The 13,529-nt window shown below is 33.3% G+C and overlaps 1 protein-coding gene across 1 annotated transcript in view; it reads right to left on the bottom strand.

Moving 5' to 3' along the window:
• Positions 1-11,504: 11,504 nt before the first annotated feature.
• Positions 11,505-13,529, bottom strand: part of LOC126893324 (uncharacterized) — a 35,013-nt gene continuing 32,988 nt past the window's right edge. The window contains exon 2 of the mRNA XM_050663373.1: positions 11,505-11,810. Within this exon, the coding sequence (XP_050519330.1) occupies positions 11,563-11,810 (248 nt within the window). The 3' untranslated portion in view covers positions 11,505-11,562. The remainder of the gene's footprint in view (positions 11,811-13,529) is intronic.

Raw genomic sequence — 13,529 nt, forward strand, 5'->3', positions numbered from 1 at the left:
ATATGTTGCAGGCGAAGAATACGTAGACCGCCTGAAGTTACGAATGAACAACATTCATGAACTTGCCCGACAACACATCCAGATAGCCAGTGACAGAATGAAAGATCAATATGATTCTCGCTGCAAGAATGAAAGCTTCGAAGTAGATGATCTTGTCTGGCTTTATAATCCACAACGTCGTCGAGGCCTGTGTCCTAAACTGCAAAGACAATGGGAAGGTCCGTATGAAGTTAAGAAGAAAATAAATGACGTAATATACAGAATTAAGAAGTTACCAAACGGTAAACCAAAAGTTATTCACATAAATCGTCTTGCACCATATGCTGGCTCAAATGAAACAGAGGAAGCCCGAGTCCTCCAACAGGAGATGAAAGATGCACCACAGCCAAGTTTTAAGGAATTTATGTCAAATTACGCAGAAAGAAAGAGTGCTAGATTCGGCGTGACCACAGAAGTTCAGCAAGATCTGTTTGGTGTTCCAGAAAACGTCTCTCTAGCCCACTGTGTTGCACAAGACCTCGAGATGACTAAAGGAATCTCGTCCGTATTCAATAGAAAGTTCGGCCGCCTGGACGAGTTAAGGAATCAACAACCTAAAATTGGAAGAGTATTGCGATTGGAAGATGGTCCTCGATCTTTGCTGTATATAGTGACCAGGAAGTCTTATACGGACACGCCAAGCTACGAGAACATATGGCGTGCTCTAACTAATTTGAAGAAAATGGTCTGTAATTATGACATCAAAGATTTGGCTTTACCAAAAATTGGCCATGCAGTAGAAAATCTGGATTGGAAGATTGTGAGAAGCATGCTGGAAGTGATCTTCAGAGAAACTGGCGTACGGATTACTGTGTGTTGCATGAACCCGAAGATGTCATACCCTTCAAAGACAGTAGACTGTTACTTCTTTTCTAGGGGTGTATGCAGAGCTGGAGAATCCTGTAGATTCCGCCATCCTGGGCCATCTAGAGTTGCTGATCGGGACGCTCAGATCTTAAGAGGGGAGCAGTGTAACAAAATAATTATTGACCTACCCTCGTATACCAGCTCCCGTCTCCGGACAGACAGAACACTATCGATGTTTCGAGATACGCCGATGCAGCGCCGATGACGTCCAAGCGGTCGAGTCACATGGACATAGCTGGAGATATATAGATATTTCTGGAATATCTGTATCGCATATATAAATAGGACATATTTGTAAATAGAGTTAGTCTTAAGCTAAAGTTTGTAAAGTAAACTTGTATAAATAAAAATAAAGTCGTATATAAATTACGAACCGCTGGTTTTATTGTAATTAGAAGTAATTACACTAATCACGCTACAATATTTATTTTGTCTCTTAATTCAATTATTATTACATCTTTTTGTTTTAATATGTATGTAAATACCTGTGAGTCAACTAGCTTACTTCCTTGAGTTTCCATAGCATCGTAAAATGCCTGGTCTAGGTCGGTAGTGGCCGCTGTCGGAGTACAACATGTGACTATTTCGTCAGTAATAAACGTAACTGCAGTAAGATTTCTGGCACAGCCAGTATGGAAACAGCTTTCACAAATACTGCACTTTACACCATTTAAAACATTCTTTTTACACTTTTTACAGGACTTTGGCTTAGGAGCATTTTCCAACGTGCCTATGCCATTTGATGCCATGTTGCCGAATTATCCAGGAGGATATCGTTATTAATAGTGGGAAGGGATGTAATTATGTTTTCTGTGATTGTAATAAAAAATGATTTATTTCGTCTGGAGATAGATCAATGTGCGAGTGAAATAACAGTCACATTGGTAAACCTTCTTTTAATCCTGATTATGCGAGCATTGTTAAATGTCGGTTACATTCAAACTAAGCGAGATATGGTGCAAAAAAATATATGACTAATGTACTTTAAGGAAAAATGAGAAGTACATACATTTAACCCCTCATTAACCAGAATTTAAATGCATTGTTTTTCTTTTGCAATACCTCTTAATATAGTGTTATTTCTATTTTCAAAAAGTTGGACAGGTGAAAAAAATAAGATCAAATTATAGGGCGCATTTTTAAATTTTCTTAAAATTCTTCCTTTTGCTCCATGCAATTCGCAAATAAAAATGTTCTGTCCCCGAGAAGTGGTGAGAACCGCCCCCATGATTAAAGCGCCATAGTATATAGGATAGACTTTGAATTCGGAGATTGGGCTTTGGGCTACTCCCAAAATTTCATTACAATCCATGCAGTAAAATGCAAATATTGTAAACTATTAATTTCTCAGAAAATTGGACTAATTTGAAATGAAAGTATGACTAATATTCTATTGATTTATGCAATAATCTATAGTGTGTCCCCGAACATTTTCTCAAATGCGGGAATTAATGATGCGTAGAACCATAAAATATTTTCAAGTATACAAGGTGTTTCTAAAATATCAAAATAACGAGTAACTTTGTTATTTTTATAGAATGCCAGTATCTAGTACGATAACGATAATAGATCGGTACGATAAAGTTCTCGGGCGCCCCTTCCGTCCAGCGTTTTTTATTGCAGATTTGGATTCCTTACGTAAAAATAAGTAACTTTTATTCGAGACGTTTTTTCGAATTATGCATAGATGGCGGTGTAATCGAAAAAAAGATTGTTGGAAATGGAAAATTAAATTAAAAAATGGAAAGTCCCCACTAAAATGGAAAACCTAACTTTTCTTGGTTTTAGGACCTACTCTTCACAAGCCAATAGGTCCCCATAACGCTCGAGTGACTGCACATTTAGCGTACTTTGCTCCCCTACCATAAATTCATTGTGTATTGTTTTGATGTTATTATCAGTATATTTTGAAAACAGCAGTATTGTAAATTGTTACTGAGAATATTTTAAAAGTTAGGAATTTATATTTTGAATGCTAATGAAGTTTTTAGACATCTTCAACTTTGTATAAAGGAAACTGAGAAATTAAAAAAAATAATCATAGTACAAAATGCTAATTAACATGTTATCTTTTCTTCATTAGTTTCAATGCAAGGTGTTTGTTGCAAACTTATTAAATCTGAAAATTATTTTAATTAAATGCACATCTGAAAAGTACTCCTACTTAACATATAGGAGAGAGGAAATTAATATAAAAAAATACACATGACAATTTTATATTACACATTACTTAATTTCAAAATTAATGATTAGTAAGTATAACAATACGGGGGAAAACTCTTTACAAAATTAAATTATCAGAGAGAAAAATGACATTTTTTTATGTACAACCTGTCTGAAGTTTGGAGTGAGTTTAGTGCAACTAAGTCTCATTAGGGGTTGAGATATTCATCTGTTAAGTGAGATCTCTAACGATTTTTAATAAAGTTCATTCTTGATAAAGTGGTTTCGCACACATAAGTTGAGCCAAACATAATACACAATTTCATGGCCAAACATTTTCAAAATTGCCAAACACTTGGTATATTCTGAATTTATTGACGGTCCGCACGAAACTAGCCCACGGTCCGGATGCGGACCGCGGTCCGTTAATTTAGTGCAAAAATCGCGATTTTTTTTAGATTTTTTGCACCCCATTCAAAAGCTAAACAGTTGACATAAAACTACAAAATTTAATTTTTTAGAACATTGAAAAACCTTCAAAATGCCGATTTTTGAAAGTTAAAAAGTTAATTTGTTGCTACGGAAACTGCAAAGTAAGTGAAAATCGTTATTTGTTAATAAGTTTTACTAAAACTACTTTAGAATTTTAGTGATTCACCCAAAGTTGTGTATTGGGGTACTTAACAAAACCTCAAAATTTAAAACCGATCCATTAATTAGTTTAAAAATTATTCTATTTGTTTTTCCCAGAGAGCTTTATTTTGCAATAACATAAGACAGAAAATAATGAAGATAAGGCAATTCTGCGTATATCAAATGAAAGTAGAACAGTGATACTATCAAAATGTGCTAAAAAAGATAAAAAAATTATCTCATATAGTCAAAAATATAGTCAAATAGTCATATAGTCAAAAATTTGGTTGAAGAATATCCGGGAGTGGACAGGAATAAAGAAAGCAGAACACCTATTTAGAATAACTAGAGACAGAGACAGTTTCGCCGTTAATCGCCAACGTCAAGGGGACTTGATAGGACACGTTAAGAAGAAGTCAAAAATACTAATGCCAAATTTTTGAAATTTTGTTGTTTATAAACATTTAGAACAACTTTAAAAATATTGTCCGTAGAAAAATCATTTTACATATTCGAAAAGTTGGCATTTTACAAGAATTTTTAAAAATGTTCAGTTGTTGACTAGTCGTTGTAAGTGAAGGGGGAGCTGGGAGTAGGAGCGTAGATAGGTTTTTTTCTAGGGGGGGTACTTAGTATCTTATCTTAAGTGCCGAGAGCAATTTTTTGCGCCAGGTACCACGCTCAAACAGCTAGGTAAATTTGAACTTTTATTAAAGTTTATTTACACAAGAAAATACAGAAGTAATCATTGGGAAGTGTATCATTAATTTCTCCTACATCTTTTAGTATTTTATTGCTTCTATTAGACTGCTTCTTAGGGGGTACTGTCCCCCAGTACCCCCCCTTATCTACGCTGGTGGCTGGGAGCCGACAAATGCACGAGTTTAAAAACTAAAAAAGGCCAACTTAAAACTACTATCATTTTCTATATCTCGGGATCTGCTGAATATATTTTGATCTTTCTTTTTTAATTTGTATGTAATTTTTCTGTACATTACAAATATGTAATTCGTCTATTTGTAATTTGACATTTATTTATTAATAAAAAGTTTAATTTGTTTAAACAATTTTTGAAAAAATTATTTTTTCCCAAAAATCCATGTTTTTAATCAGACTATCATTATTAATCATACAAAAAGTTAAGGTATACTTTAATAAATAAATTATCTTCAATAAATAATTATCTAATACAAATATTTTATTTATTAAAGTGAACTTTAACTTTTTATATGATCATTGATAATACTATGATTAAAAAAATAGATTTTTGTAAAAAATATTTTTTCAAGTATTGTTTAAACAAATTAGACTGATTATTAATTAATAAATTTATAAACAAATTGCATATTTGTAATGTACGTAGAAATTACATACAAATTAAAAAAGAAAGATGAAAATCCATTGAGTTCATCCGAAGATACAGAAAATTGTATTAGTTTGAAATTGCTTTTTCGGTATTTTAACTCGTAGGACTCGTAGAATTCGTAAGTGGATTCGTAGGTTCCCTCTAGTAACCGTTTGACTACAATTTTGAAAAATCGTAGAAGGTGCTGTTATGATACAATGTTTACGCAAATTTTTTAACAAAAAATACAAAATCCCATTATTTAAAATGGCATCAATGAAATTCGTTAATTAATATAAACAAATTAGCTGTGATTAAAAAAAAAAAAAACACATGGCTACCTTTGTCCCTAATGAACCCAGGCTATTTTTATTTATTTGAAAATTCGTGTTAAAATACTAGCTTTTCGAATATATAAAAATATTGTTCCTACGGATTTGTAAAGTTATTCTAAATGTTTATAAACTACAAAATTTCAAAAATTTGGCTTTAGGATTTTTGATTATATTGATTAATTTTTTATCTTTTTTTAATACATTTTGATACTATCACTCTTCTATTTTCATTTGGCATACTCAAAATTGCCCTATCTTCATTATTTTTTGTCTTATTTATGTTATTGCAAAATAAAGGTCTCTGGGATAAACAAATAGAATAACTGTTAAACTAATTAATGGATCGGTCTCAAAATTTAAAGGTTTGTTAAGTACCCCAATACCCAACTTTGTGTGAAACACTAAAGTTCTAAGATAGTTTTAGTAAAAGTTATTAACAAATAACGATTTTCACTTATTTTGCAGTTTGCGTAGCAACAAATTAACTTTTTAATTTTCAAAAATCGACATTTTAAAGGTTTTTCAATGTTTTAAAAAATTGAATTTTGTAATTTTATCGAAAAAATTGAAAAAATCGCGATTTTTGCACTAAATTGTTTATAAATAAAAAACGGACGCGAGCTCTAGGCAGGAAACAGGTAGGTTTTCTTCCTATAGGTCAACCATAATTAAAAAAGTAGTCAGCTACCTGGATCTTTGAGTGTCCCGAGAAAATCCTTATTACCCTGGACTATAATAATTGTATTAAAAGCGGCAAACCAAGCAATAAATAATAAACCAAGCAAATAATAATAAGTCCAAGGACCGTGCGAATTTTATACAGTGATGAGAGCGCTAATAACCGGCAAAATAACGCAAAAGATGGAAACATAATACACTGTTAAGTAAAAAGAGATGAAACTAGTAGAGGTGGAAATTGTCGATATAAACGTGTAAATTAACATTACATTACATAGTTTCCCACCTTTAAACGTATTGGAGGAGTATGACAACTGTCACTGTGACAGGATAATTTTATAAAATACTTCCGTCACAGACGTCTAAAGATAGGAATCTATATAATGTAATGTTAATTTATACGTTTATATCGATAATTTCCACCTCTACTAGTTTCATTTGTTTTTATTGCACAATGTATTATGTTTTCCATCTTTTGCGTTATTTTGCTGGTTATTAGCGGGCTTATTACTGTATAAGATATCCCGATTTACATAGAAAATTAGAGTTATGAAATCATTACCTAGTTTTATAAAAAAAAAAGGTTGGGCATATGAGCCTACAAAATTGAAGAAATAAAGCATGTGAAATATTTATTAAATAATAATTAAATTTTTATTTACAAAATTATAACACAGCTATACAAAAATATTAATGTGGGAGGTCAGTGTCACTATTACTATAATCTGCTAAATTAGTTACAATACTTTGAAAATTATATCCATGGAGATTGGAATTTTTAAGTTTTTCTATAATACCGGGTGTCCACTTATATTTTCCCCCATTTTAACTGCCTAAAACTTCTAAACGGCACAAGATAGAAATATGCGGTTTTCGCTGAAATGTTTTATTTTAGTAAAAGTTTTGTCTGAATGGATTGCATTTTTTATATCGCTTTCAAATACGAAAAAAAATGGCGGATTTTTGAAAAAGCGTTGTTGACATTTTTTTTAATGGAACACCCAGTATATTTTTTTGTAAATTGAAAGAAAGGTCATTCACCTATCCAGCGATATAAAGTTTTTCAAAATCGGTTGTCAAATCACTGAGTAATTAATTTTTAAAAGGAGAGGTGCAACGTGGATATCAAATACCTAAATAACATAACTAAGCAAATTGATATTATGTGATTTCCACATTGCATCTCTCGTTTTAAAAATTAATTGCTCACTCATTTGACAACCGATTTTAAAAAAAATTATATCGCTGGATAGGTAAATGACCGTTTTTTCAAGTTACAAAAAAATATACTGGGTGTTTTAATAAAAAAGTCAACAACGTTTTTTTTTCAAAAATCCGCCATTTTTTATTTAAGAGCGTTATAAAAAATGGTCATTTACCTAAAAACTTGAAAAAAAGGTCATTTACCTATCCAGCGATATAGTTTTTTTTTAAAATCGGTTGTCAAATGAGTGAGCAATTAATTTTTAAAATAAGAGATGCAATGTGGAAATCACATAACATAATATCAATTTGCTTAGTTATGTTATTTTTTAGGTATGTGATATCCACGTTGCACCTCTCATTTTAAAAATTAATTACTCAGTGATTTGACAACCGATTTTGAAAAAAACTATATCGCTGGATAGGTAAATGACATTTTTTTCAATTTACAAAAAAATATACTGGGTGTTCCATTAAAACAAAATCAACAATGTTTTTTTCAAAAATCAGCTATTTTTTTTGTATTTGAAAGCGATATAAAAAATTCAATCAATTCAGACAAAACTTTTACTAAAATAAAACATTTCAGCGAAAACCGCATATTTCTATCTTGAGCCGTTTAGAAGTTTATAGGCAGTTAAAATGGGGAAAATATAAGTGGACACCCGGTATATGTGCAATTGCATTTTGGCAGCTGCCAATATTAGATAATATTTTGTAATTCATTATTAATGAGTTGAATTACAGAAGCGCTTAGAGTATGTGTAACATTTTTCTCTTAGCCCGGCCGCACATCAAAGAAACATGAAACGTAAATTACGTTTCATGGAAATAAACCACTGCTAAACAAATATACGTCCGGCCATTTATGAAACTCTCCGAAAATAAAAATGTGTCATGAGCATGAATCACACTCGTTTCATTAGTAGGCGGACTTTGAGATTTTTTTAGCAGTGTTTTCTTTTCATGAAACATGTTTTTCGTTTCATGTTTCATGTTTTTCGTTTCATGTTTCTTTGGTGTGCGGCTGGGCTTAGGCAGGCCGCACATCAAAGAAACATGAAACGTAAATTACGTTTCATGGAAATAAACCACTGCTAAACAAATATATGTCCGGCCATTTATTAAACTCTCCGAAAATAAAAATGTGTCATGAGCATGAATCACACTCGTTTCATTGGTAGACGGACTTTGAGATTTGTTTAGCAGTGTTTCCTTTTCATGAAACATGTTTTTCGTTTCATGTTTCATGTTTTTCGCTTCATGTTTCTTTGGTGTGCGGCTTGGCTAAATGCCAGATTTTAATTGATGCCACATGTGTTCTATAGGGTTAAAAATACAATAATAAAGGTATCAGTCTTAAAATTGTATGACTCATATTTTCTGCATATTTTTCACAAACATATTATTTTTTCCGGTAATAACCGGCAGTAACCGGAAATACTTCTGACATATAGAACTGAAATATGGGCTGTTAAGAACATAGTCCTCAGACTTTAATTAATAAGTGATCCAGAGAGCTATGGAACGGATAAAGCTTACCATTAAGCTCAGTGATCGCAAAACCCATGAAGAAATTAGAAGACGATCAAAAGAAACAGATGTAATCCAAAAGATAGTCATGTTAAAATGGCACTGGGCAGGACACATAGGAGGAATGGAACACAACCGCTGGACGAAGCGAATTTTTTAATGTCGACCAAGGGCGAGCAAAAGAAGTAAAGGCAAACCACAAACAAGATGGACTGATGGCATCAAGCGAATAACTGGCGACGAATGGATGCAAAAAACAGCACACAGATATAAATGGACACACCTAAGGGAGGCTTACATCCGTCGATGGATGGAATAGCTAGTGATGATGATGTTTATATATATATTTAGGAGGCTCTCCCCCTTTATTATCATCACCATAATCCAGCCTTCTGCATCCAAAGTTCAACATAGGTCTCCCCTAATTTCTTCCAGTTTTGTCGATCTTGGGCTTTCTGCAACCAATTCCCAGCGATCCTTTTGACGTCGTCTGTCCATCGTGTAGGTGGTCTATCTCTACTTCTTCTGTCCTCTCTTGGTCTCCACACTGTAATTTTTTGGGTCCACCTCCCGTCCTTCATTCTGGCTACATGGTCCGCCCAATTCAACTTCAGCCATGCTACTCGCTCTATGACATCTGTGACGCCTGTCCTTCTTCTGATTTCTTCGTTTCTGACCCTGTCTCTGAGAGTCAGTCCAAGTAGTGACCGTTCCATTCTTCTTTGGGCCACTCTAAGTTTCGTTGCTGTGGCCTGGGTTAACGATAATATTACGGCGCCCTAAGTCATGACTGGAAGCACACATTAGTTGAACGTCTTCTTTTTCAAATAATTTGGCAAGTTGCTCTTGAAGATGTCTGATAGAGCTCCATATGGGGCCATGCTAAGGTGATCCTTCTTTGTAATTCAGCAGTTTGATTGTCCCGGGCAATTTGGATTTCATGCCCTAAGTATTTATATTTATGTACCAATGCTATTTCGTTGACGTCGACTTTTGGATCTTCGCTTGGTACCAGGTTTGTCATGTATTGTGTCTTTCCACAATTTATGTTTAAACCTACTTTTTTACAGGCGGCATCTAACTCAGTAAGCATAGTTCTAATCTCTTTTAAGTTGTCTGTTATAAGAACTATGTTGTCTGCGAATCGTAGGTGGGAGAGCCTTTCACCGTCGACATTTACTCCTTTGGCGTCCCACTCCAATTGTTTGAAAGCATGTTCAAGTACTGCCGTAAAGAGTTTGGGAGATAACGTGTCTCCCTGTCTAAATCCTCTTTTGATTTTTATTGATTTGGTATCTTTGTGTAGTCGGACTCGGACGGTCATAGTTGCATTATTGTATATGTTCGCTATCAGTTTGGAGTACCGATAATCTATACTAATTTCCTCCAATGCTCTCATTATGCTGTTAATTTCTATCGTATCAAATGCTTTGCGAAAGTCTACGAAAGCCAGGACCAATGGTCGGTTGTATTCAATATATTTTTCTATAATTCCTTTTATGCAGTGTAGGTGGTCGTTAGTGCCAAAGTTTTTCCTAAAACCCGCCCTTTATTATAAATTATTATAATTTGTTTTAATATTCATTCATTTTGTTTGATCTTGAGAAAGCATATGATACGAGTTCGTCGAGCGATTGTGTGGTGGGCACTCAATTAGAAAGAAGTCCCCGGTGAATATGTAAAGATTGTGAGAGATATGTATGAGGGAGTAATAACCAGTGTTAGGACAGGTGTGGGAGAGACTGATAAGTTTCATGTGAAAGTAGGATTGCACCAAGGCTCGGTGCTTAGAGCTTATTTATTTTTTTAGTTTTGGATCAGATAACAGGGAAACTACATGGTAACATTCCCTGGTGCTTAATGTATGCTGATGCTGTGGTATTGGTGAGAAATAGTAAAGGCGAGTTTAAACAAAAACTGGAACAGTTGAGTAAAGCTCTTGACGAAAAAGGTTTAACACTTTAAAAGTAGGACAAAGACATTGTATTTGGAATGTTCATTTAAAGATGGAGTTACTACAAATAAAACGATATCTTTTGCTGGTGAAATGATTGTGAAAAGTGAGAGTTTTAAGTAGCTAGGATCGGTATTACAGAGTAATGGGGAAGTAGAGGGAGATGCTTGCAATAGAATTATGGTTGGATGTTGGATGGATGTGAGTGGTATGTTGTGTGACAGAAAAATTCCAATGAAGATGAAGGAAAAATTCTATAAAACAGCCATATGAACGGCTATGATGTACGGAACTGAATGTTGCGCAGTTAAAAAGAAAGAGTAACAGAAGTAATAACGAATGCATGTAGCAGAAATCACAATGCTTAGATGGATGAGTGGAGTAAAGAAAAAGGATAGAATTAGGAATAAGTAGGTATGTGTATTAAGGAAGTCTAGGGGTGACATCAATTGATGCCAAAATGAGGGAGCATAGGTTAAGATGGTTTGGTCATGTTTAATATCGAGACGTTAATCACCCAATACGAAGAATTGCTGAATTACGGAGTCCTGGAAGAAGTAGGAGAGGAATAGAGGAAGACCAAAAAGAAGACCGTGGAGGAGACGCTTAGGCAGGACATCTCGGTAAAGGGGATTGTTGTTGATATGACACAAGATAGAAACTTATGGAGAAATGCAATCAGGGAAGCCGACCCCGGGATGTTGGCAAAGGAAATGATGAAGTATTAATAATCATTCGAATAAAAATACAACCATTTTTGAAAACCCTGTTTAAATTTTATTGCTAAGTAAAAAAAATCAATAAAAATATGTTTACAATTCATCGTGAGTATCTGAAAATTTCTTCAAAATAGCAAGGTATAAATTGTAAAAAGCGTATACACTAACAGATATAATAACAACTAAAGCCACACCGAAAGTTATGCTCAAAAAGTTTCCATCAATCACTCCTACACCCACGCGTCTTTCTTCGTTATATATGGGAGTTCCGATTCTATCTTCCATGAGTTTCCTCATATTCTGCAATCGAAGACGAAGTTCATCTACCGATTCTGGTGTAACTGTAACAAAATAAAAAATTAATGCAAGAATAGGCTAGAATTAGATTATTGTAAGAAAAGTAGGCTGTATTTTACCCAGTGGCGTAACAAATTCCGTCGCCCCCACCCCCGCTGAATTGGAAATTGTGCCCCCTTTAAAAATTTCCTAAATATTACGTGTGTAACAAATACCTATATGTGTTACAGCCCAGTAAATGAAAGTAAAATATGGCGATACCGTGTAATTTTCAGTGCCACCACCGAAGTGGTCAACTCAAGGTTTTTCGAGTTATTTATGTGTAAAAATGTTTATTGTTCAACAAAAAAAACACGTTTTTAGGCGATTTTTCACAAATAGTTCAAAGAGTAAGTACTTGATCGAACAGAATAAATATTGTTAGCAAAAATGTATCTAGCTTATAAAAAAATGAAACAAAAATGAGGTCTATCGACCTAGTAAAAAAATGTGTAGCTCATGAAAAGTTTTTGTTATTCGTCAAATTCCAAATCGAATATTTCATCCTGAAATAACCAAAAAAATGAAATACTTTCGGGGAAACTCATTAGAACTTTTTTAAAGCGTTTAAAAGAAGCTTTATAATTTACAAAAGTTTCTAGCATCAAAACTAAGCCAGTTACGCTCAAAAATACAGTTAATCCCATTGTTTGTAAAAAAAATTGTGAAAATCTCCCAATATTTAGCACCCCAAATGAAACTAATCAATCATTATCGTCTTACAAATTATTTAACTTTATTATATGACCTGTAAGTTTCACCGGTTCAAAGTGCTTATTTTTAAAAGGGTTCTAGTTGAAAGGGCTTGAACGAGTCACAGCCATATCTTAACGAATTTTTATCTTACAGAAAAACAAAATAAAGCCAAAATATTTATAAAATCAAGACCTACATTTCTTTACTGTTTGAGATTTTTCGTATCACTAATACTTACTTTTAAGTTATTTTGAAAAAAATGCATTTTTCCAAAATAAAAAAACTTTTTTTACTGTGAAACCAAATTTTTTCAAACATAAGAACTTCGAACCGGGCAAACTTACAGATTATATAAACAATAAATATTTAAAGTAAATGGTAAAGCGCTAACGATAAATTTTATTTAGAGTGCGAAATAGGGGCAGATTTTCACGATTTTTTTTACCAAAAAAAGGGGCTAACTTAATTTGTGTGTCATTTTTTGATTATTCCAGGTTGAAATATTTGATTTGGAATTGGACGAATAGGAATATTTTTTCATGAGCTTCAACTGCGCTTTTAGTGTGTCGATAGACTTCATGAATAAGTACACCATTTTTTTGTATCTTATAAGCTACATTTTTGCTACAAATATTTTCGATATCTAATAAGTATTTAATTCGATAAATACTTATTTTTAAGTTATTTGCGAAAAACCCGTGTGAAAACGTTGTTTTTTTGTTAAAAAATAAACATTTTCATTCGCAAATACTTTAACAGTATTAACATAGATAAAGAAACTCTATAGAACAAAAGTTGCTTATAATTAGTCAGTTTATGCATTTCCGGACTTATTTTAAACGTATGTGTTTCCCCAAGGAGGGGTGTTATCCCCCGAAGTAAAAGCAACCAACAGCATAAGTCAAACTTTGAAGTGGAGTGTAACTAGAACCTAAATCCAAATTGTCAAGCAAACACGTCCGTCGTGACGCTGATAATTTCACTCCAAAACTGTCATTTACTGAGCTATTGGTGTATTCATGCATTGT

This window comes from Diabrotica virgifera, chromosome 10 (assembly GCF_917563875.1).
Source record: "Diabrotica virgifera virgifera chromosome 10, PGI_DIABVI_V3a".
Lineage (NCBI taxonomy): Eukaryota > Metazoa > Arthropoda > Insecta > Coleoptera > Chrysomelidae > Diabrotica > Diabrotica virgifera.